Genomic DNA, 25,130 nt, shown 5'->3' with positions numbered 1-25,130 from the left:
TCTTCATATAACCAAAAAGCACCCCACCAATTGCTCCGTGGTGTAGCATGGGCATGTGAAATGTTTTGTTTGGTTTAAAATTTTTCTGGAAACACAGCTGAAGTGAGGGGGTGATCTTTGTTCAGTAAGTCATAAAACACTCGATATTATCGTGGTTGGGTGATAGATAACTACACACAGTGCCTTGTCAGAATGGGCTTCTTAAGAATGCACCACTGTTTCTGTTTAACTAAACGTTTTGACTAAGTTTGAACTGTGTAGAGATTTTGGACGTTGACCTCACTTCAGTGCTTTTCCCTTGAATCACAATAAGTTTGACCTTTAACCCCCGCTCTCCCCCAAATCTGCTGCTGCCACAATGTGCATGGTTTGACGGTGTAATTTCTCAATAGCTGTAATTCTTTCATTTCGTTGCTGAAACAGGAAATGTGAGTGAGAACGAAAGCAGCGGCTCAGGTACGTGTGTACTTTCCGCCGGTCCTGTCTGGCGTGAGAGCGGCCGTGCAGCCTTGGGCCGGGGGAGACGTGATGCGCTGCTCTGACCTGCCATACCCAAGGGTTACTGACTGGCACTACGTTCATTTAAGAAATGAGAGCGCTCTGTTATCCACAGAGTACATTCCCCCCGAGTTACACCAGCGCCAGACGTGACTGACACCATAAACCTCTTCAGTCAAGACTACAAAGTGAATTGACCCTATAATTCCTTTATTTAAACAGGTGGTCTGGTTGAGATCAAGATCTCTCCAGCAGAGAAAAAAAATCAACAAAGTCTAAAACACGCATTACCCATACCGTCAAGCACAAGAAGTCAAGAAAGTAAAATAAAACATGCACAAGCATCACTGAGAAAAGAAATTGTAGATTTTAAATCATTGAATGAAATGTGTGTGTCCAATTTCAGACACTGTTGCAGATCATTCCATCTTAAATTTAGATCGGCAGACTCTGTGGACTGTGGAGTAAATTGAAGTTGGCTTGTGTCAGTCCAGGACCAAAGTCCAGTGCCATGCATTAAGAGTCAGGTTTTGTTGGTGGTAGTACTCATTTCACTAACAGCGTGCGTATAAAGCGATGACCTTTAATTGCACCCACTGCTGGGCTGCACTGCACAACTATGAAACATTAACAAAATGACTGTAGTATTTGTAACCTGTGAGTCATCTATATATACTGTGTTATGGTGACGTTCTACAGAGTAAACTAGCCATTGGGGATATAAAGATGTACTTTAATACAATAATACAATACTTTAATATCTTGATAGTTTTCCACTGTGCTACGCTCCTACTCTACTGCCTTCCTCTGACTCCAATCCCCCTGGAGCAATGTGGGGTTAAGCGCCCAATGCCTACACTGGGGCTTGAACCTCCAACCGCCACTAGGCTGCCTTTATACTCTGTACCCTGCTGTACCCTGCCTCATATCTGTACCCTGCTGTACCCTGCTGTACCCTGCCTCACCTCTGTACCCTGCTGTACCCTGCCTCATATCTGTACCCTGCTGTACCCTGCCTCACCTCTGTACCCTGCTGTACCCTGCCTCTCCTCTGTACCCTGCCTCACCTCCGTACCCTGCTGTACCCTGCCTCTCCTCTTTACCCTGCTGTACCCTGCCTCTCCTCTGTACCCTGCCTCACCTCCGTACCCTGCTGTACCCTGCTGTACCCTGCTGTACCCTGCCTCATGTCTGCTCTGGTTCTAGCAGACAGCACAGAGACGTCCACGGGGGAGAGCTCAGCGGACGAGGGCTCAGGTGAGTTCTGGTATAAAAGTTAGTCCCACAGCCCCTGAATCTGCCCGTCTCTCCACTTATAAAACCCTCTCTCTCCCTCTCTCTCCCTCTCTCCCTCTCTCCCTCTCTTCCTCTCTCCCTCTCTCCCTCTCTCTCTCCCTCTCTCTCTCTCTCTCTCTCTCCCTCTCTCTCCCTCTCTCCCTCTCTCCCTCTCTCCCTCTCTTCCTCTCTCCCTCTCTCTCTCCCTCTCTCTCTCTCTCTCCCTCTCTCTCCCTCCCTCTCTGCAGACAGGGATGCTGCTGCTGCTGCTGAGGATGATGAAGAGGAAGGTAAAGAATAAATCCTTTCTTCTTCCCGTCCACATGACCCTTACAACATGGGAATCACACACACTCCTGGATTCCCACACACACTCCTGGATTCACACACACATTCCTGGATTCCCACATACACTACTGGATTCCCACACACACTCCTGGATTCACACACACACTCCTGGATTCACACACACTCTCCTGGATTCCCACACACACTCCTGGATTCACACACACACACACTCCTGGATTCCCACACACACTCCTGGATTCACACACACACACACTCCTGGATTCCCACACACACTCCTGGATTCCCACACACTACTGGATTCCCACACACTCCTGGATCTTTAGAGACCCACATCCATCTAAACTAGGCTGCTTTCCTGGTCCTCTGTGGTTGTGTAATTTAGTTAGTTGGCTCTCGTTTTTGTCCAAAGTGACTTACTGTTGATTAGACTGAGCAGGGGCCAATCCCCAATGGAGCAATGTGGGGTTAAGGGCCTTGGTCAATGGCCCAACAGCTGCACTGATGTTATTGTGCCTACACCAGGCTGGCCTAAATATGAAATGTGGCAGTAGAAGTCTGCCTGACCCGTGATGCTGTGGATGGCATGTGCATTGACTTCATTAGGAACCATTCTGACGACGATAGTCATCTCCTGCCAGCCGTCAGTAATGCTGCTGTTTTCATCTATTTTATTCTTTTCTTTTTCCTTCAGAGAAAGACGCCATTGAGGGAGGAGCTTCTAGGCACGGTGAGAACAGGATCAGTTCTGCACTGTAATGAGTGTATTTAGTGGAGAACAGGATCAGTTCTGCACTGTAATGAGTGGATTTAGTGTAGAACAGGATCAGTTCTGCTCTGTAATGATTAAGTTCATCCTATGGTTTGCCATGTTAGTTGGTTAACAAATACATTAACTAATGGAAAGTAAATTTCATGCTTAATTACTCTATTCGTCCATCATTAATTAATGTTAATAACTACATAACCCCCCCCCCCCCCTTGTGTTTTTAACAGATCAGGATCCTGTTCTGGAGCCAAACTCAGAGGAACAGAGTGGGACAGGTACACGCCCAAATCTCGTCCCGTTTCTGATCCCTAACGATTCAGACTGTTTCTGATCCCTAACGATTCAGACTGTTTCTGATCCCTAACGATTCAGACTGTTTCTGATCCCTAACGATTCAGACCGATTCTGATCCCTAACGATTCAGACCGTTTCTGATCCCTAACGATTCAGACCGATTCTGATCCCTAACGATTCAGACCGATTCTGATCCCTAACGATTCAGACCGTTTCTGATCCCTAACGATTCAGACCACCAGGGATGGGGCCGACGATGTTTATGTCTGTCGTACCGAAGCCAGCTCCAGTGCGGGCCTGTAGCAGACAGCGGTTGGATGCATGAATGAGCGGAACAGGGGACTGGAGTTAACCTGCGCTTGGTGCATGTGAGGTCAGGGTTAAGGGCTGTCCCCGTTTTAAATTTGAGTGTCGTCGTCCCCCCCGTGTGTTTCAGATGCTGTGAGGAGGGTCTGTTGTGAGAGGTGCCAGCTCATGCAGGTACGTCTCCTGTTTCTATAAGACTCTTATTTACACTGTGTGTCAATCTGTTTTCAGTCAGTCTTTGTTTGTCTTGAAATGGTGGTAGAAGTAGGAATCTTGTTCTAAATGCATGCATGTTTTGAGATACTAAAGAAATAATTCAGCTCTAACATCTGGGAGTAATACTGACATCTTGGGCAGAGGTTATTCTCTTGTGGTGAGGAGTGTGCCATCTTAAGTCCGTGTGCTTGTTACAGTCACAGGACCAGGGCTTCGAACGCGTAAATCCCAGGAGAATCTCACGAGGAAGACTACTGTGAGTGTGCTCTCCAGGAAACGCTTTTTAATTTTTCTTAATTTGTGCGGCTCCTCTCGTTACCCGCCTTATGGAACAAACTCATCTCTCTCACCTCTCTCACCTCCTCTACCTCTCACCTCTCTCACCTCTCTCTCATCTCTCATCTCTCATCTCTCATCTCTCATCTCTCATCTCTCCTCTCTCCTCTCTCCTCTCTCCTCTCTCCTCTCTCCTCTCTCCTCTCTCCTCTCACCTCTCTCCTCTCTCCTCTCACCTCTCACCTCTCTCATCCACTCAGCTCTACACCTGTACTCTCGCTCTCTCCATCTTTAAATCATTTATGATTACACTGTAAAAATATCTTCAGTCTTGTGTGTCCCTTTGATAGTTGGAATGAATATAGAGCAGGGCTGTCCAACCCTGTTCCTTGAGATCTACCGTCCTGTAGGTTTTCACGAACAAACGGCCTCACTCTACAGTGTATTTACTAGTTATGGATGTGATGCTTTAACTTGTGGAAGAACCTATGCACTTGTAAGTCGCTTTGGATTAAAAGTGTCTGCTGAATGACTCAAATGTCAATGTAGGGCTGCCTGATTTTTAAAAGCAAAGTCTGTCTTAACAAGTATATTATTCTTATTTCATATTTGAAATATAAGACTACTGCTTTATAAGAACTGCCAATGAGGTGAGAAAGTTTGACTCATTTTGAGATTTACCAATGGGGTGAAAATTTCACTTGTCAAGCAAACGGTAACTTAAAACAAGCGAATACACGAATATGAGTCTTATTATAAGACTAAAAGAAGCTTGTTCAGACGGCCATTTTGCAGTGATAGGGCCTGAACCTCCGAAAAGTGAGCACATGAGCAGTGAGCTGACAGTGGTAGTTTTGGGGCTGGGGTGTGCTGTGTGTCTCAGTCTCCTGTGTTGTTGTTTTGTCAGGGCCTTGCTGGACGCGGAGGGTGTGTATGAGTGCTCCGTCACTGGACTGGTGTTCGAGGTTACCCAGAAGGCCCAGGTGCGCTACTCCGTTCTCTCCTGGAGTAAGTTTGGGGCCTACCTGCAGGACTCCTGGAAATTTGCGGGTCCCATCTTCGACGTGGACTGTGACCCGGCCATCCTCACTGCCATCCAGCTCCCCCATTCGCTGTGCCTGGCAGGTAAGGGCGGGGCTTGAGCCCAGACTCCTCCCACACTATAATGGCGTGGGGGGAGGGGTATTGGGGTCCTCAATATTCACAAAGTGCTTTGCTCAGGATATAAAAATGAGCAGAGAAAGTATAATTTAAGTAAAACTTCTAAAGATACAGAACATCCATCAACCCTCCCTCTTTGTCTGTCCTCCCCCCCTATCTCTTTCCCCTCCCCCCCTCTCTCTCTCTCTCCCCCCCCCTCTCTCCCCCCCCCCCCTCTCTCCCCCTCTCTCCCCCCTCCCTCTCCCCCCCCTATCTCTTTCCCCTCCCCTCCTCCCTCTCTCTCCCCCCCTCTCCCCCCCCCCCCCTCTCTCTCTCCCCCTCTCTCCCCCCTCCCTCTCCCCCCGCCCTCCCCAGACCCGGCGGATGCTGTGAGCTTCAGTGTGCTGCATGTGAAGGGCGGGCGGGGGCTGGTGGAGGCGGTGTCGGATCACGGCGGCGGGCGGGTGAAGTGGCGGGTGTCGTCTCTGTCCCCCGTGGGGGCCATCGTGCAGACCCCGCGGCCGGCGGAGCACCACGGCGTGGTGCTGGTGTTCCGTCAGCTCGCCCAGCGCTCCTCCAACTCCTTCCACGTCTACATCGCCACCAACAACGAGTCCGACATCAAGGTACGGCCGCCGCCCCTGCCGCCCCGCAGGGCTGAACCACACGGCTCAAAGAATCATAATCATAATAATAATAGTACATTTTATTTATATAGCGCCTTTCTCAAACCCAAGGACACGTTACAGATTACAGGATATGACGATATCCAACAGAAAAGATGCAACACGAATACAAGGATACCAGAAAACTGAATTGATAAAGATGAATTCCACAGCTTAGAGAGCTGAAATCCAACTGCTGTATTGAATGTGCGACAGGGCAGAGGTCAGTGTGAATGTATTCTGGTGGCTCATGGGAAGTGGAGTTCTCAGGAGGCGGTGTGGTGACAGACTCGTTACTGTAACAGTGTGTCATCGATGTGTGCGTTCCGTTCCCCGATCTCACGCTGCCAGGCTCTGTGGGCTGGGCGAGACTTGGTGGACAAAAGAGGAAGTGGCACAGGAAGCCTGGGTATGTGTGAGAGACACGCTTACACACACACACACACACACACACACACACACACGCTCACACACACACGCGCACACACACACACACACACACACAGATGCATGTGCACATATACACACACACACACGCTCTCACACATGCATACAAGCTTGCACATGGGCACACAGAGACACATATGCAGGTACAAGCACACACACACACACACATGCAGACACATATACACACACTGCTGTGACATTGGCTCATTGGTGTGTGTGTGTGTGCCTGTGTCTGTGTGTGCGCGTGCCTGTGTCTGTCTGTGTGTGCGCGTGCCTCTGTGTTTACTTTCAGACCAGATTTCACCTCACTTACCCATGTTGAAAAAGTGCCCTGCTCTGCCAAAATCAGTTGAATTCACCCCAAAACATATTTTGGGTTTTATAAACTAATAAAAATAAGAGAATGTAAGCTTTCTAACGAAACAAGCTTATCTCTCTACACCCAGATATCAAGGGTGTTGTGTCTCATTTCATTTTGAGTGCCACCAGACTTTGTTTCGTCATGAGAGTTACGTGAGGCTGGGAGATTACTGACACTGGGCTGAAGAAACGGAGCTGTAACACCATCTTATGTATAAACCCTTTAAAACTTTGAGACATACAGGCCATGAAAGCAAATGCAATAACATGTCGGCACGAATGCAGGTGTTGTGGTTGTTTGTGACTGGTGAACGGTGACAAGCTGGCTGGCCTCCAAACAATGCACAACTGTGGTGTTACTTTCACTTTGACATCTTGTGTATAAAAGCTTTAAAGAGTGTGTTTTTTTATTTTTATTTTTATTTTTTTTAAAGAAACAAAGATATTGTTCTACAAAATGGAGATGAAAACCTGAAATGGCCAACATTTTTACAGAGCCAATTTCACATAAATCAATGTTTGTCTCGACTTACGACTGACTACGATGGAGCGGGGTCAGAAATGCCATGGTCACGAGAGAGAGAGGGGGAGGGGGGAGCACAGCACGGGAGAGAGAGACACAGAGAGAGGGGGAGGGGGGAGCACAGCACGGGAGAGAGAGACGCAGAGAGAGGGGGGGAGAGAGAGACTGAGAGGGGGGGAGAGAGAGACTGAGAGAGGGGGAGAGAGAGACTGAGAGGGGGGGGAGAGAGAGACTGAGAGGGGGGGAGAGAGAGACTGAGAGGGGGGGAGAGAGAGACTGAGAGAGGGGGAGAGGGGGAGGGAGAGGAGCCACACTGTGACACTGAGAGGCTCTGGCGGCGGTCTCGGCCGTTACAGACGCTCCTCACGCTGAGCCCTCCCTCCCTCTCTGGTTTTTATGAGAGAAAAACTCCGGCAGAGTTTCTGAGCGCTCGGGCCGTGACGGTGTGGTTTCTGCACCGAGGCGCCGCTTCCTGTGCGGCGTGCAGACGGGAGAAACTGTGACTCACACGCCCATGTCCGGCCGCCCAGCACTCTGCCCCTCACAGCGCAGGGCTCAGATCCCAGAGTGACGCTTTCAGTGATGCTTTTAAAAAGTACTACTATTTTCATCTGTCAAAAAGTACGATCGCACAGAAGAATTTAGGTCTGTTAATCGGTGACAGTATTTTTCTTTTAAACTTGAAGTAGGAATAAGTAAGGAATTGTGCTTGTGTCTAAATGTTTAAAGTGTTGGATAACTAGTTGATGTATATAGCTGCTCTATTTGTGTTCCTTACTGTCTCTGTGCGGTCATCCAGCTAACTCAGTAATCCTGCTCTGTGGGTTTCACTCAGTGCAGTTATCCAGCTAACTCAGTAATCCTGCTCTGTGGGTTTCACTCAGTGCAGTTATCCAGCTAACTCAGTAATCCTGCTCTGTGGGTTTTACTCAGTGCAGTTATCCAGCTAACTCAGTAATCCTGCTCTGTGGGTTTTACTCAGTGCAGTTATCCAGCTAACTCAGTAATCCTGCTCTGTGGGTTTTACTCAGTGCAGTTATCCAGCTAACTCAGTAATCCTGCTCTGTGGGTTTTACTCAGTGCAGTTATCCAGCTAACTCAGTAATCCTGCTCTGTGGGTTTTACTCAGTGCAGTTATCCAGCTAACTCAGTAATCCTGCTCTGTGGGTTTTACTCAGTGCACTTATCCAGCTAACTCAGTAATGGAGGTGAGAACAAAAAAGGCTCCGCTCACCAAAAGAGGTCTTAAATTTACTTTAATTTCTTCAATGAAAAAGGCTTAATGCTGAAACATCACTTTAGTTCTTAATTTAACAATTGATCTTTAATGCAATTTTAAGACATCTTTAGCTGAGCGAAGTTTTTTTCCCTGGATTAGTACTTTATGTTGGTGATCACGCACCCAGTCAAGTCTGTGCAAAGTATTATTTGGTTTTATAGGTGAAAGGAGGGATCAGTGTTGCCTGTGTCTCTCCGGGACCGGACCCCTGCACCAATGAAATTGGCTGTTTATTTGGCCGTATTAATGGGTGGGGCGGACGCTGCCTGTATCCATGACTGACAGGCTGTTGCTCTCTGAGTGCTGATGCGCTCTGTGTGTTGGGCAGCGGTCTCAGTCACAGAGCCGGGGAGGGCCGTGTGTGCTCATTCTCATTCCAACCAGTTAACGCTGCCACGGTCCATTCCAATGACTCATTCAGCCGTATGCATTAAAGCACAGCATGTATGCAACAGCTGTTATTTAGATGACATAAATTACACATTTCTCTTTGAGTGTATGTATAATGTGCAAACCTACAGCCATAATTCAGCATACACACCTCTGCTGTCAACCCCATGGTTCATGGGGGGCTCAGACTTTGGCCCCACCCCTTCCACTTCCCAGCCAGGTGCCCTCCTCTCTGACACTGTGATTGGTCATTTCAGGACATCAAGAAAGAGGTGCGCATTGCGAAAAAGCGCTTTGTGATGTTGGACAAACCCGCCACATGTCTGCTGCAGGAGGAGAGCAAGTACCAGCTCACCAGCGACCCCGAGGGGGACATCACGCCTGAGGTGAGACCACATCTACTGACCATTGTCTACTGACCCACATCTACTGACCACTGTCTACTGACCCACATCTACTGACCACTGTCTACTGACCCACATCTACTGACCACTGTCTACTGACCACTCCATCTACTGACCCACATCTACTGACCACTGTCTACTGACCACCTTCTACTGACCCACATCTACTGACCACCGTCTACTGACCCACATCTACTGACCCACATCTACTGACCACTGTCTGCTGACCACTGTCTACTGACCACTCATCTACTGACCCACATCTATTGACCACCGTCTACTGACCATCATCTGCTGACCCACATCTACTCACCCACATCTGCTGACCCACATCTACTGACCACTGTCTACTGACCACTCCATCTACTGACCCACATCTACTGACCACTGTCTGCTGACCCACATCTACTGACCACTGTCTACTGACCACAACATCTACTGACCCACATCTACTGACCACCGTCTACTGACCACCTTCTACTGACCCACATCTACTGACCACTGTCTACTGACCCACATCTACTGACCACTGTCTGCTGACCACTGTCTACTGACCACTCATCTACTGACCCACATCTATTGACCACCGTCTACTGACCATCATCTGCTGACCCACATCTACTGACCACTGTCTACTGACCACTCCATCTACTGACCCACATCTACTGACCACTGTCTGCTGACCCACATCTACTGACCACTGTCTACTGCCCCACATCTACTGACCACTCCATGTACTGACCTACATTTACTGACCACTCCATCTACTGATCCACATCTTCTGACCACTCCAACTACTGACCCACATCTATTGACCACTCCACTGGCATTACTGACCGTCTGTCAGTCACTGTCGGCCTGTGTCAGTCCGAGGGCTGTCGTCTGGCTGTCTCGCTGTCTGAACGGTCGCTGTACTTTGAAGGTGTCTTTGGAGGTGCCTTGGCAGTGCTTTGAAGGCAGGAAGGCACAGAGCAGTAATGAGATGACATGGCGTGTGTGATGATGCCTGATTAAGAGCGAGTTCACTGGCCAGTCCATGAAAGGCTCAGCCACGCTTAAAACCAAATTCCCCAAATTCCAATGTATTAAATCACTACAACACAACAATCCATCTGCCTGTTTCCCTCCTTGCTCTCTCCCTCCCTCTCCCTCCCCCTCCTCCCTTTCATTCTTTCTCCCTCCCTCTCTCCCTCTCTCGCCCCTCTCTCCCTCCCCCTCTCTCCCTTCCTCCCCCTCTCCCCCCCTTCCTGTCTCAGTGTCTGAGGTTCACGCAGGCTGTGCTGAAGATGAAGAGTTATTTTGAAGTCTTCTTCGAGCAGCCGCCTCCGTTCAAGCTGTCGCTGGTGGAGGCGGAGTCGGGTCAGACCGTGTGGAGCACCACACTGCGAGAGGGTAGGGCCTGCTCACCTGTACTCACCTGTACTCACCTGCACTCACCTGTACAGGCCTGGATCACTCAGACCTGGTGTGGACCTGCACATCTTTCTTCATTTTCCAACCACTAACACCTGACCTAAACCCTAACACCCTAACCCCTGACCCAAACCCTGACACCCAAACCACTAACACCTAACCCAAACCCTAACACTGTAGGCACTGACCCGAACCACTAACCCAAACCCTAACTCTACCCATATCCCTGTATTAAGGGATCACATGATGGGAGTCATCATTGGTTGAAAATGAATCTATACCCTGCGTGTAACTGAATTAACAGCTATTGTGGTTTTGATGTTGTTATGCTAAGGCCACATCAAAGGGTACCTGCTGTGTGTCTGTGTGTGTGTAGACGCTGTGTGTGTGTGTAGACGCTGTGTGTGTGTGTGGACGCTGTGTGTGTGTGTAGACGCTGTGTGTGTGTGTAGACGCTGTGTGTGTGTGTGGACGCTGTGTGTGTGTGTAGACGCTGTGTGTGTGTGTAGACGCTGTGTGTGTGTGTGTAGACGCTGTGTGTGTGTGTGTGTGTGTGTGTGTGTGTGTGTGTGTGTGTGTGTGTGTGTGTGTGGTAGTCTGCTCTGGGTGAGTCTGTGTGTGTGTTCCTCACAGGAGACTTTGAGGACATGAATGCCAATGAGAAACCAAAGCGAGGACCTGAAGGTGAGTTTGTGTGGAGGGGAGGAGCCTCTGCCTCTGCCTTCATTACACTACACTTATATACACTGCTTTTATCCAGAGCAACTTGCAATTTATTAGGCTAAGCAGGGGCCAATCCCCCCTGGAGCAATGTGGGTTCAAAGGCACTGAACTTATTGTGGCCTCACTGGGGAACCACCAACCTTCTGGGTCACCAGTCAGGCCCCTTAGCCTCTGGGGGGGGGGGGGTACGTACGTGCCCCCCCCCGTGTGTGAACCTGGCCTGTGCAGAGAAACAGCCATAGACAGGGGGGTGTGCAGGTGTGTTTATGTGTTTAAGTCTGTGGATTAATTATCTGGCTGCTGAATCCCTGTGACCCCTTCACCTGTGACCTCTGACCTCTGTCCTGCTCACCTGTGACCTCTGACCCTCCTCCAGGGGGTCGCAAGCGAAGCAGCAGCTCGTCAGGAGAAGAAGCGTTGGCTTGTAAGAGAGCCAGACACAGAGATGTTTCAGGTACTGTTTCTGTTTCTGTTTCTGTTCCTGTCTGTGATCTGTTCCCTTATCCTGTCTGTTCTTTATCACTTACAATCATTTGTTCTTTAGCTGACACTTTTATCCAAAGTGACTTACAGTTAGTCTAATCGCTTTGCATATTGTTGTGGCTACACCGGGGCTTGAACCACCAACCTTCCAGGTCCCAGTCATGTACCTTAGCCTCTGGGCTACACCCTGACAGTGTTATTAGTGTCTGCTCATGTCCAGTGGGAAAACCAATGGGAACTTGGGCATGTCATTTGAATAAAGTTTTGTCATTCAAATAAGTAATTGCACTTTACTTCTGCGAGCAGCGTGTTCAGATTGGGGAGTGGCGTGTGTGTTGCCGTGTGCGCAGGCGTGTGTTGGTGTGTTTGCGGGCGTAGGGTCCTCGCACGGGCCGCCAAATAAATGTAGGGATTTTACTCTCTACGAAACCGGGGCGCCAGTTAATGTTATGTAGCAGTATAACTGCAAAAAGTCTCATTAAAAAAGTCTCATAAAATTACTGTTATCAGAAATATCTAACCACAAATTTAGTATTTTAATTAATAACTAAAACAACTAATATTAATGATTAAACATACCGATAACCTGAAGGTTGGAAGTTCTTCGAAAGACTGCTTTAACTCGGCTTTCATGTCTGTGACGCCAAAACAGACGCCAGGTTTAATAAAATATATTTATTAAACAAATGTACAAACACAGAACAGATAAACTAACGGGAAGTTAGTAGGGGAAGTTAGTAGGGTGTGTGTGTGTGTGTGTGTGCGTGCGTGCGTGCGTGCGTGCGTGCGTGCGTGCGTGCGTGCGTGCGTGCGTGCGTTCCTTGGACAAAGGAAAGGTAAATTGGGTGTGTCAGTGATAGAGTTAGCTGTGACAAGAGACTACTTGCGTAGTTTTACTCTAATTACATATGCGAAAGACGGCGAATCAATTCAGGTATATATATGGCTAACAAAAATACATTCAAACGGCAAATATAGAACACAGATTCACAAAAACAGTTAAGACTAAACTAAACACTGGCTATGCCCGAATGTTTGTTCTCTTACTGAGTCCATACGCATTGCTGGATCCAAAAGACGTGCTGTCCTTATAGGAGCCGCGATGGTGCTGTGAATGTGTGTCCTGGAGAGGTGCGCAAAGCTGGGGCGTCTTAGCCGCGCGCTGTCTTCTGGTCCACTCGGTTGTTGGAAGGATGTTCCTTTTTCCGGGTGGAAAGGTTCGTTGATGTTGTTCCTTGGTGAGCTTTGCAGGGGTAAACTGATGTAGCATTCCGCGTACACCAGTTTCCACTCGCTATAGGCAACAAAGTTACCGCAATGTAACTGGGTGTGTCCGTAGGCCTGGTAGTGCGCTGTGCAGCATTCAGCCTCTGTCCGAGTCTCGGAGCAGATGAGCTGAAGCAAATGGCCAAAAAGGGTGCATCGAAGAAGGGAATGAATAGAAGGAGAAGAAGAGAAGAGAGAGAAAGATCCTGAGAACATGTCTTGCTCTTATACGGGAAAGTTTATTGCCCCCGCCATTACGGGATTGGCTGAACCAAGCTAGATGTCATGCGGGGTGGACGTCGCGGAATTGTCCTGTGGGATTGTGGGAGTTGTAGTTCCTACAGCGGGCATGTGTGTGTGCGCTGGCGTGTGTGTGTGGGCGTGTACGGGCGTGTGTGTGGGCGTGTGTTGGCCTGTGTGTGTGGGCGTGTGTTGGTGTGTGTGTGGGCGTGTGTTGGTATGTGTGCGGGCGTGTGTGTGGGCGTGTGTTGGTATGTGTGCGGGCGTGTGTTGGTGTGTGTACGGGCGTGTGTGTGGGCGTGTGTTGGTGTGTGTGTGGGCGTGTGTTGGTGTGTGTACGGACGTGTGTGTGGGCGTGTGTTGGTGTGTGTACGGGCGTGTGTGTGGGCGTGTGTTGGCGTGTGTGCGGGCGTGTGTTCAGACTAAGCAGCGGAGGCTTTGCTCCTGCAGACGGGGTGAGGAAGACTCCGGTGGTGACGGACGAGCAGCTGATGAAGGTGGCGATGAGGATGGGGAAGGAGTGGAAGCAGGTGGGGATCCTGCACCTGGGCATGAGCGCGCAGGACGTGGACGAGACGCAGGCGGGCGAGGAGGACCCCACCATGCGGCGCTTCAGGATGCTGACCCTCTGGCGCGGCCGTGAGCAGGCCGGGGCCACGCTGCCGCGCCTCCGGGACCGACTGCTGCACGACCACGTGCCCCACGAGGTGCGGGACCTGCTGCACGGTGAGGCCCTGTCACACCCCCCACTGTACCTGCTGCACGGTGAGGCCCTGTCACACCCCCCACTGTACCTGCTGCACGGTGAGGCCCTGTCACACACCCCACACTGTACCTGTTGCACGGTGAGGCCCTGTCACACCCCCCACTGTACCTGCTGCACGGTGAGGCCCTGTCACACACCCCACTGTACCTGCTGCACGGTGAGGCCCTGTCACACACCCCACTGTACCTGCTGCACGGTGAGGCCCTGTCACACCCCCCACTGTACCTGCTGCACGGTGAGGCCCTGTCACACACCCCACTGTACCTGCTGCACGGTGAGGCCCTGTCACACACCCCACACTGTACCTGCTCCACGGTGAGGCCCTGTCACACACCCCACTGTACCTGCTGCACGGTGAGGCCCTGTCACACCCCCCACTGTACCTGCTGCACGGTGAGGCCCTGTCACACACCCCACACTGTACCTGCTCCACGGTGAGGCCCTGTCACACACCCCACACTGTACCTGCTCCACGGTGAGGCCCTGTCACACACCCCACTGTACCTGCTGCACGGTGAGGCCCTGTCACACACCCCACTGTACCTGCTGCACGGTGAGGCCCTGTCACACCCCCCACTGTACCTGCTGCACGGTGAGGCCCTGTCACACCCCCCACTGTACCTGCTGCACGGTGAGGCCCTGTGTCACACGCCCCCCCCGCTGTCACACGCCCCCCCCCACTGTCACATGCCCCCCCCCCCCGCTGTCACACGCCCCCCCCGCTGTCACACGCCCCCCCCCGCTGTCACACAGCTCCTCCCTGTGTAATGTGTGTTTCTGACTGTGACTCCCTCCCTCCCTCCCTTTCCCCCTCTCTCTCTCTCTCTCTCTCTCTCTCTCTCCCTCTCTCTCTCTCTCTCTCCCTCTCCCTCTGCAGAAATGCTGCCTGATCTCGCTGCAGAGTGAGCTCTCTGGTGCAGTTGTTTTTCAGTGGTCCTCACGGGTCCTCACGGGTCCTCACGGGTCCTCACGGGTCCTCACGGGTCCTCACGGGTATTCACGGGTGTGCTACGGATTTTCGAATAATTTGACTCAAGATTAGGGATGACCTCGCACCAGGAAGAGAACACGCCTCTCATCCGTCCAGTTTGTTTTGTTTTTGTTTTTTTGTCCTGTTCTTCTGGCTGCCATGGGTCCCAGCGGACGTCAGGAGGAACAGTAGTTATAAAACCGCTCCGTTACCGGAAGCTCCGGTACTTTCTGTCCAGTGTGTCAGGACAGACCCTGTGACACATCGTGGTGCTGCCACTCTAAATGGCTGAACTGCGGAATCATGCTTGAAACATGTCTTTATGGGGCACACTTTACAAGAAGGGTTCATGAATTCGCATTAAGTAATGTTGTTAACATTAATTGATGTACATATATATTGAGCATGAGATTAAGTTTTTATTAGTTAACGTATTTACTTTCTACTAATGTATTAGTTACATGAATATTATGTATTAACACACCATAGGATAAACTGATAATTGGTTAACCATTAACAAATGCATTAACTTTTTTCATTCGTGTATGAATTGGCATTAGCTAATGTTGTTGTCAACATTAATTAATGATGTTTTAAGGAAGCTGGACAGATTAATTTCTCAGTAGTTGATTAGTTAACAACCACATTAGTTAATGCTACATTAGTTAATGCCGTTCCATGTAACCGTATTTTAAAGTGTTGCCTTTTTATTTTTATTTTGGAAATAACCACTTATTTATAAATACATTTCCAGTAGCCCATAGATACGTACTGACAAAATCAAGAGGACCAATTTGCTTTTTAAAACAATCTGTGATTGTTACTATGTTTGTGTGTGTGTGTATGTGTCCGTTTGTTTTGTGTCCGGGTCTCTTCTCTGGGACGGGAATGTTCTGGTGTTTGTTTACATGATTTTGGCTTGAATCCTATTCCACTTGCATTCCAGGGTGTGTGGTGATGTCTGTGTTTAGTACTGCACAGGACAGTAGCTGTGTGTGTGTGTGTGTGTGTGTGTGTGGAGGTCTGTGTGTGTTAATTGCTGCATAGAACAGTAGACTGACCTGCCTTTTTTATACAAGAGTGAGACTCCAGATTTATGTTCATAGGTAGCCTGCGCTTTGCCATACGTGGCAGCTAGTGGCAAAAGTAAACTTAGTTTTATTTTTTTACTGCAGAAAGAAAATCTTTTTTAAATGTGAGCTTTATTGTATTGCACAAGAAAACAAAATGGAGCTGAAATGTGCTCTAGACCTCTGGGGCTCAGGCTCTTACACCTGTGAGAGATTCACACCTGTGGGACTGATGCCAACACAAGCTCCAGACCTGTAGGTATGTCCCAGTTCTGCACGGTGTGTCAGTGGAGATCCCAGGGCATCCTCTCTGTCAGGGTGGTAACCTCGCTGAATACGAAAATCCTGTGTCTTAATAAAGCTTTTTTTTAAGTTGCATCTTTAAATTCCAAGAAGATCTAAATAAAAATAATAAAGTATCTTTTACTGCTATGTTCTTCTGGTTTAGAGATTTGCCAGTCTTGTGTGTGTGTGTGTGTGTGTGTACACAGTAGAGGGCTGCCCAACCCTGTTCCTGGAGATCTATCATTTTAAGATATATCTTTTCACTCCAACCCTAACAAAGCACACCTCACTCAGCAGCTGGAGGTCCTGCTGAGCTGCTCATTGGTGGAGTCAGGTGAGTCAGATGAGTCAGAACCCCTACAGTAACAGGGCTGAACCCCTACAGGAACAGGGCTGAACCCCTACAGGAACAGGGCTGAACCCCTACAGGAACAGGGCTGAACCCCTACAGTAACAGGGCTGAACTCCTACAGGAACAGGGCTGAACCCCTACAGGAACAGGGCTGAACTCCTACAGGAACAGGGCTGGACACCCGGCCTATTTTCCTTCTAGAAAACGGGGCTGATAAACCGCTGGGGTACCTGTGCAGGTGTGTGTGCGGTCAGGAGATCACAGGTGTGCAGGTGTGTGTGCGGTCAGGAGATCACAGGTGTGCAGGTGTGTGTGCGGAGAGGAGATCACAGGTGTGCAGGTGTGTGTGCGGAGAGGAGATCACAGGTGTGCAGGTGTGTGTGCGGAGAGGAGATCACAGGTGTGCAGGTGTGTGTGCGGAGAGGAGATCACAGGTGTGCAGGTGTGTGTGCGGAGAGGAGATCACAGGTGTGCAGGTGTGTGTGCGGAGAGGAGATCACAGGTGTGCAGGTGTGTGTGCGGAGAGGAGATCACAGGTGTGCAGGTGTGTGTGCGGAGAGGAGATCACAGGTGTGCAGGTGTGTGTGCGGAGAGGAGATCACAGGTGTGCCTCCCAACATCTCGAGCCCCATCCAAAAACACAGCTTCTGCTGCCAACTTCACTTTTATATTAAAATTCACTCATTGTTCCACAGTTAAATTAAAACCACTTTATTGACCCAACATCCCCTAGTCTCAGAAAATGTTTTTTTTACTTGGCTGATACAATCTCAATAAATAAATACATAAATAAATACATAAATAAATATATAAATAGATTATAAATTAAATAAATATTGGGAAAATTCCACAGGATAATTAACTTAAATACACGTCTGAATATTTCGTCATGCTGAATCACATTTGGAATTTAAAAAAGTGATTTTTGCTAGCTTATGTGTGGTAGTTGTACACATTGAAATATAAGCGGTAGCTTCCAGGCCTGACTCCTGGTGTTAAGTGTAGAGATGGGTACGAGCATGTCACTGCTGCTGTGGAGAGGATGATGAGGAGGAGGAGGAGGAGGAAGAGGCGGGAGGTTCCGTTCTTCTTAAACTGCCAGGTATCCCATGATCCTGTTGATGGTGATGGTGCGCACGTGGAAGCCCTTCAGCTCCGTGCAGAGGGCCACTCGCGTGTCGAAGTCGTCATTCCTGGCCCTCGGACTGCTGGGAGTCTGGAATAGGGAGCAAAGCTTCAATGAGATTGAATTATAATCCTTAATCCAAATACAAATTATAATCCAAATATAATCCATAATCCAAATACAAAGTATAATCCAAATGTGAATCACTATTCTAATAAAAATCACAATCCTGATGGGATCCTTAATGAAGCTGGAAGCAGTTCTGGTATAAATTATAACTGAAGTATAAGATATTGTCCTAATATGAATCAAATCCAATAATAATGGATTATAATCCAATAAGAGAAATCATAGCCCAAATATCAATATAATCCATCTGTACAGTAAATCATAACCCTAATGTAAATATAATCCATCTGTACAGTAAATCAACCCTAATATAAATATAATCCATCTGTACAGTAAATCGACCCTAATATAAATATAATCCATCTGTACAGTAAATCGACCCTAATATAAATATAATCCATCTGTACATTAAATCAACCCTAATATAAATATAATCCATCTGTACAGTAAATCAACCCTAATATAAATATAATCCATCTGTACAGTAAATCAACCCTAATATAAATATAATCCATCTGTACAGTAAATCATAACCCTAATATAAATATAATCCATCTGTACAGTAAATCAACCCTAATATAAATATAATCCATCTGTACAGTAAATCAACCCTAATATAAATATAATCCATCTGTACAGTAAATCACAACCCTAATATAAATATAATCCATCTGTACAGTAAATCAACCCTAATATAAATATAATCCATCTGTACAGTAAATCACAACCCTAATATAAATATAATCCATCTGTACAGTAAATCAACCCTAATATAAATATAATCCATCTGTACAGTAAATCAACCCTAATATAAATATAATCCATCTGTACAGTAAATCACAACCCTAATATAAATACAATCCATCTGTACAGTAAATCAACCCTAATATAAATATAATCCATCTGTACAGTAAATCACAACCCTAATATAAATATAATCCATCTGTACAGTAAATCAACCCTAATATAAATATAATCCATCTGTACAGTAAATCAACCCTAATATAAATATAATCCATCTGTACAGTAAATCATGATTGTGATGTGGATTTTCCTGAGACGCTAGCGGGAATGGCTGCGCGAGCGCTTTCGGTTTCGCCCCTGCTGGGCTCAGCGTCTTGCGCAGAAAGCGTCACAAACAGAAATGGGGAAATGAAGAAATATTACCGTTACACGGGGCTCCGGAGGGAAGTTACAGTTCTGAGAGAAGATGAAAGATGGGGAAAATGAGCGGACATAAATAAACTGCCAAGTTTCTTTCTTTTTTTTTTTTTTTTTTTTTTTTTTTTACAGAAAAACAATCTCAGTCCTGTGCTGTGGGGGAAAAACATAGACACTGTTGTGTACATTCGGGATGCAGGTTATGCAGTAACTGCTAGCCCGTAAGTAATCCTGAGGAAGAGCCGTGGTCCCAGGACCAATCCCTGTGGAACTCCATTTCCCATAATACCCTGCTCATATAAGATTCCTCTTACTACTACTCTTTGTGTTCTATCCCGTAACCTCCATATGACGTGTGTGTGTGTGTGTGTGTGTGTGTGTGTGTGTGTGTGTGTGTGTGTGAGACTGTGTGTCCATCTGAGTAGGAATGACATGTCCCTCTCACCTGCAGAAGGTCCTGGATGGCCGTGACCACAGGCATCAGCTCCAGCTTGGCCCGATCGTAAGACTGCAGGCTGTCCCTGCGCTGCTCCAGATCCTGCTTAATGTTCCCCAGACATTCCTCCTGTGGAGACGCGCAACACGTCAATCACTGTTCTGAGCGCCTGTGCGTCACCTGTTCAGTTCATTTCCCCGGTGCTGGAGGAGGGGAACTCTTACCTTCTTGAACTTGATGTTTTGGCTGTCTGCGCATCCACTATCCTATAGGAAAATAATAATAATAATACAAAGGTTAGAGACTAATCTTTAGTGTCAAAATGTATTAATGTCTTTTAACAGCAACATCTTTTGGGTTTCCGAGTATGTAATGAGTTCAAGAATGTCCCGTTATGTGAATGTTGTTAAATTTACATTTTATGTAGCGTTAACGCTTCATGACTTACCTGTCCAGCGTCTGGTTCGCAAGCAGACAACGTGCTGTTGATTTCCGTAAGCTGCTGGGAGCAGTTGAATCCTCTGTACAGTTTGTCCTGGATGGGAGTCACATTCGAATCAATGTAAGTTCGTAGGCCTACATCACTTTTTCATTGTATGATATTAACTATTGCCGCTTCATATCCAGTTCATCGTGTGGGTACTTACGTGTGTGAGCACTTTGGATACGGTAGTCAGGAGGACTCGGGAGAACCTGATGCATTCGTTCGTGTCCAGTTTCTGCGGCGTTTTCAGCGGGGACCCCGCGGTCAGGTGGCAGAGAAGCGGGGAGAGCGCAGCCAAGAGCAGCCAGGAGAGCAACCCTGAGCGGAGACCGAAAGATAACTAACTGTAAAGATTTTATCTGATTCTGGATGCCGTGAAAGCAGATGCAGTTTTAACCATTAATGTAATAATTCATATTCATTATAACGCATCGGCTATAGGCTACTACACAACATGTTTAACAAAAGTGTTTCATGGCATTAACTAATGTAGTTGTTAACTAACTACTAGTAGGACGTTAATCTGTACAGCTCTTAATGTATTTGTACATAATTAATTAATGTTAATAACTACATTAGTTATTGCTAATTCATATTGGAATGAAAAAGTCAGTTTATGTAGGCCTATTTTAATGGTCAATCATTATAAGTTAATCCTATGGTTTGCTAATGTATAAATATCATGTAACAAATGGGCTACGTTAGTTACTTAGCTAATGCATTAACTAATGAACAAAAAGTCATGCTAAATGAATTTATTTCTGCGTCAATCATTCATGTTATTAATTTCCCAATTCATGAAAGTGTGACCATGTAAAGATATTCCAAGATAACGACATTTTTGACATTGCAAATAACCCAAATCCATGTAATCAAGTTTAATGTAATTGCATGCACACTAGCAAGCTGTCAAAAAATAGTCAACATTTTTAAGTTGGTAATAATCAACGAAAACAACGCGTCTTGAGTATAGACACTTACCAGAAGGAACTTTCGCCTGCATGGTTGATATGCGTGTGGTGTCGGTGACTTGCGTCTGTGTGAGCTCGACGTTCCATTCCATAATATTTATACAGCCTGAGGGGGGGTTCCCCGACAGGTCCCAGAAATTGTTAGAGAGAGAGAGAGAGAGAGAGAGAGACAGAGCGAAGCAACATCACACCAGAACAAACAAATCGGCCACAGTCGACCACATTTCTCCGGTAATTTCCTGTGCTAGATTTCACTAATCAAGGACTCTTGTCGTGTGAAACTGGAATTAACGCGTGTCATGATTTGGATTGCATTTGTTTATGATTAATCAGTGATTAATAGACTAATTATAACCACACCGATCCATATTTGTGCTTTTTGTTGTTGGCGTTGAACCAATAGTTGCCTCTTTTTTTTTTTTTTACCTCCCACAAACGTGTCAAAAGCGAAATTGTAAATCCGACAATGAGCCATTTTCAATTTCAAATAAACGGCTTGGGAAATATTGTAGATGACAAATTCTGTAGTTTCTGTACAGTAACATAGATATAAATGTCAGGTATCCGAGTGCCAAAAAAAAACCCAGTGCACGACTTAAAATAGCTACATTTAACAACAAAACGATTTGAGAGAGAGAGAGAGAACCTAACTGGCAATTTTGGTTATGTTACCTTTTTATGAGTAGAATTTAAACAATAAGAATCGAGAATAAGAGTAAGTGAAGTGGTGGCCAAATGGGACAGTCTGTTGTTACCCGTAAACTTTTATTTTCATGCTTGAGGTGTAAATACAGAAACTGGTTTGTCCGTTTGAAATAGTGAAGATTTATTTCAAAACATATACGCCCATAGCCCATTTTAAAAATGAACACTGGCTTTTATATTCTGTAGCACACACTCAATTAACATCTCTCAATGTATATCATATATTAACTTTTATATCTGTAGCACACACTCAGTTATCATATATTAACTTTTAAATCGGACAGGTTTCAGCTGCATGCTAAACCATCAAAAACATATTTTATGCTTGAAATTCCATAGAGGAAATACTGTGAATCTGTGAATCTGTGAGCTCAAGCTCGGTGCCATGGAGGGTCGTGTGTATGTGCGAGGTTATTCCAGCCTCTGATCTTGATTATATCAATCAATCAGGCTTTATTTTTACAGAGCACATTTCATACACAAGGTGCTGAACACGAAAATAAAGAACATAATAAAAAAAAAAATACAAATCAGGTTATACGTAAAAGTAAGATGAGACAAAAGAAAACTTAATTCATTAATGAAATAATTTAACAAGATTAAAATGATTAAAAAAAGAAATATGTATTATTAAAAGCAATGCTTAAAAGGGTGTTTAGAAAGTGCCCCTCGGCTCCAAAGGCTCGGACCGTAGAAACTGACTCCCGTCTCTCAGCCCTCGCCCAGAGTCACCTGCCGGGCACATAACTTAAAACTATATCTGCTAAATAGGGAGATACAATATGTAATTTAAAACCAATAAGTAATTTAAAAACCAATAAGATAATTTAAAAGTATGGAATAGAGAACTTAAATAATTACGTTTTTTTCTGAGATGGAAAAGGCAGACTTTTAGACCATGCTGATATGTGGTTTAAAACACAGATTCCTTACCTCTGTTTTTGTCTGTGAAGACAAAGTGCCCAGCCTTGAATGAACTAAATATATTATTCTAGAGCCATCGTGCGTAGGATTTAGCTCAGATTTAGTTATATAATTAGTATTGAGTTATTTGCTGAATTAGGGCTGTATGTTTGGACATGATGTATATATAATTTGAAATGTGTTGTTTGTGTTTTCTAAATAACAACTGTAGCTTATATTCTTTAATGTGGCTAAATTAATATGGCTGAATGAATAGTTGGAATCAATTTAGGTACCATTCATGGTATAAAAACCTTCCTACATACGGCCCTCCGTGGCTGCGCGTTTGAGATCGCTCCTGTCGGTCTATCGTGAATTGTACACAGTAAATCTGGCCGTCGAATTCAAATCCGGTTCTGGCATTCATTCCTTCTAAGTAAATTATCTGAACAATTACTTCTACCAGACTGTAATCCCCACCTGACTCCCAGGTAAAGGGAGGGTGGGAAACCAGCAGTTCTCGACCCGGGAGCTCCGTCATTTGAGGAACAGGGCTGTACGCAGTGAAACCGAATATAAACGAAGTCTGCTTTCGGGAGACACATCTTTCTCATTTTTGTATTCTTTCGTAGAATTATACTGTATACCCTACGCAGATACTGTACCACACCTGAGTTATTTGCAACACAATGTTTCCCATTCATTTGCAATAGTGGAAGACTGAGGTAAAGTGAGTATTATTTTGGAAATTGGATATTCGACAGACATCAGGCACGATACAATCATTCCTTATGAATCTCTCTACAAATATTTCTCAATAACACCCAATACATACGGCATTTAGATCTAAAAAGTGTCTGGTCATGTTATATACAATGTAACCAATAATATTGGTTATTCAAAAAATGTAGTGAAATAAAGAGATGACAATATGTTTTATATAAAAAATGGATGAAAAGTATATTTTTATATGAAAAAATATAAATACTTTTATATAAATATAAATATATATTCCTACTCAAGGCATGTGTTTTACCATTTTAGACTAAGGGTTGTTTTTGGGCAAGAGTAATTTTAAAATCAGAGCAATAAAATCTAATAATTGGTTTTATAGCCCAAAAACTGCCTCAAGTCTACGATACACTGACATCACTAATTTGGTATCTTTTTTGGGGAATGCCTGCCAGGCCTCAGTTTTGTTTGTTTTTTTCTCCATTCCCCTCTTCGGTGTGCGAAATGCCTACTCCGCTCTATTCAGATCAGCTGATCGACCTGGCCTGTCCAAAACTTTCCACTTCTTCTCCTTGATGAATGCTCTGGTCGCATAGTCACATTTGCTTTGACACATTTGTGTAGTCATGGTTGTGTAGTGAGGTTTGTGTAGTCTGGTTGTGTAGTCATGGTTGTGTAGTGAGGTTTGTGTAGTCTGGTTGTGTAGTCATGGTTGTGTAGTGAGGTTTGTGTAGTCTGGTTGTGTAGTGAGGTTTGTGTAGTCTGGTTGTGTAGTGAGGTTTGTGTAGTCTGGTTGTGTAGTCATGGTTGTGTAGTGAGGTTTGTGTAGTCTGGTTGTGTAGTCATGGTTGTGTAGTGAGGTTTGTGTAGTCTGGTTGTGTAGTCATGGTTGTGTAGTGAGGTTTGTGTAGTCTGGTTGTGTAGTCATGGTTGTGTAGTGAGGTTTGTGTAGTCTGGTTGTGTAGTCATGGTTGTGTAGTGAGGTTTGTGTAGTCTGGTTGTGTAGTGAGGTTTGTGTAGTCTGGTTGTGTAGTCATGGTTGTGTAGTGAGGTTTGTGTAGTCTGGTTGTGTAGTCATGGTTGTGTAGTGAGGTTTGTGTAGTCTGGTTGCGTAGTCGCAATTGTGTAGTGCAGTTTGTGTAGTCTGGTTGCGTAGTCACAGTTGTGTAGTCACTGTTGTGTAGTGAGGTTTGTGTAGTCTGGTTGTGTAGTCATGGTTGTGTAGTGAGGTTTGTGTAGTCTGGTTGTGTAGTCATGGTTGTGTAGTGAGGTTTGTGTAGTCTGGTTGTGTAGTCATGGTTGTGTAGTGTGGTTTGTGTAGTCTGGTTGCGTAGTCACAGTTGTGTAGTGAGGTTTGTGTAGTCTGGTTGCGTAGTCGCAATTGTGTAGTGCAGTTTGTGTAGTCTGGTTGCGTAGTCACAGTTGTGTAGTCACTGTTGTGTAGTGAGGTTTGTGTAGTCTGGTTGCGTAGTCACAGTTGTGTAGTGAGGTTTGTATAGTCTGGTTGCGTAGTCACTGTTGTGTAGTCTGGTTGCGTAGTCACTGTTGCGTAGTCTGGTTGTGTAGTCACTGTTGTGTAGTCTGGTTGTGTAGGCACTGTTGTAGAGTGAGGTTTGTGTAGTCTGGTTGCGTAGTCACTGTTGTAGAGTGAGGTTTGTGTAGTCTGGTTGCGTAGTCACTGTTGTGTAGTCTGGTTGTGTAGTCACTGTTTTGTGTAGTTTGGTTGTGTAGGCACTGTTGTGTAGTCTGGTTGTGTAGTGAAGTTTG

General features: G+C 46.1%; 2 protein-coding genes across 3 annotated transcripts in view; one reads left to right on the top strand and one right to left on the bottom strand.

The window, feature by feature from the left end:
• Nucleotides 1-11,416, top strand: part of si:dkeyp-97b10.3 (NACHT, LRR and PYD domains-containing protein 1b allele 2) — a 20,079-nt gene extending 8,663 nt beyond the window's left edge. The window contains exons 3-14 of one of the 2 annotated variants that reach the window (XM_061217471.1): nucleotides 424-456; nucleotides 1,708-1,755; nucleotides 2,022-2,063; nucleotides 2,774-2,809; nucleotides 3,076-3,123; nucleotides 3,579-3,622; nucleotides 3,862-3,920; nucleotides 4,848-5,065; nucleotides 5,456-5,706; nucleotides 9,002-9,130; nucleotides 10,405-10,540; nucleotides 11,195-11,416. In XM_061217471.1, the coding sequence (XP_061073455.1) occupies nucleotides 424-456; nucleotides 1,708-1,755; nucleotides 2,022-2,063; nucleotides 2,774-2,809; nucleotides 3,076-3,123; nucleotides 3,579-3,622; nucleotides 3,862-3,920; nucleotides 4,848-5,065; nucleotides 5,456-5,706; nucleotides 9,002-9,130; nucleotides 10,405-10,540; nucleotides 11,195-11,346 (1,196 nt within the window). In that variant the 3' untranslated portion in view covers nucleotides 11,347-11,416. The remainder of the gene's footprint in view (nucleotides 1-423; nucleotides 457-1,707; nucleotides 1,756-2,021; nucleotides 2,064-2,773; nucleotides 2,810-3,075; nucleotides 3,124-3,578; nucleotides 3,623-3,861; nucleotides 3,921-4,847; nucleotides 5,066-5,455; nucleotides 5,707-9,001; nucleotides 9,131-10,404; nucleotides 10,541-11,194) is intronic. The other variant, XM_061217472.1, reaches the window with a different exon arrangement.
• Nucleotides 11,417-17,806: 6,390 nt separating this feature from the next.
• On the bottom strand, nucleotides 17,807-21,074 carry il12a (interleukin 12a). The gene is made up of 5 exons (XM_061217640.1): nucleotides 21,034-21,074; nucleotides 20,216-20,370; nucleotides 20,017-20,103; nucleotides 19,578-19,697; nucleotides 17,807-17,932 (listed from the first exon to the last, which is right to left on the bottom strand). The coding sequence occupies exons 1-5, from the start codon at nucleotides 21,053-21,055 to the stop codon at nucleotides 17,807-17,809; spliced, it is 510 nt and encodes a 169-aa protein (XP_061073624.1). The 5' UTR covers nucleotides 21,056-21,074.
• Between the last annotated feature and the right edge of the window lie 4,056 nt (nucleotides 21,075-25,130).

This window comes from Conger conger, chromosome 13 (assembly GCF_963514075.1).
Source record: "Conger conger chromosome 13, fConCon1.1, whole genome shotgun sequence".
NCBI classification, from domain to species: Eukaryota; Metazoa; Chordata; class Actinopteri; order Anguilliformes; family Congridae; genus Conger; species Conger conger.
The sequence above is the reverse complement of the archived record's forward strand: the minus strand, read 5'-3'. Positions and strand labels throughout refer to the sequence as shown.

Excerpts from the sequence above, each read along its gene's own strand:
- il12a (XM_061217640.1), bottom strand. The coding sequence starts at position 21,055 with ATGCAGGCGAAAGTTCCTTCTG. Across the intron at positions 20,371-21,033 it reads GCAGGCGAAAGTTCCTTCTG|GGTTGCTCTCCTGGCTGCTC; the intron begins GTAAGTGTCTAT and ends GTCTCCGCTCAG. Across the intron at positions 19,698-20,016 it reads GCGAACCAGACGCTGGACAG|GAGGAATGTCTGGGGAACAT; the intron begins GTAAGTCATGAA and ends GCGTCTCCACAG.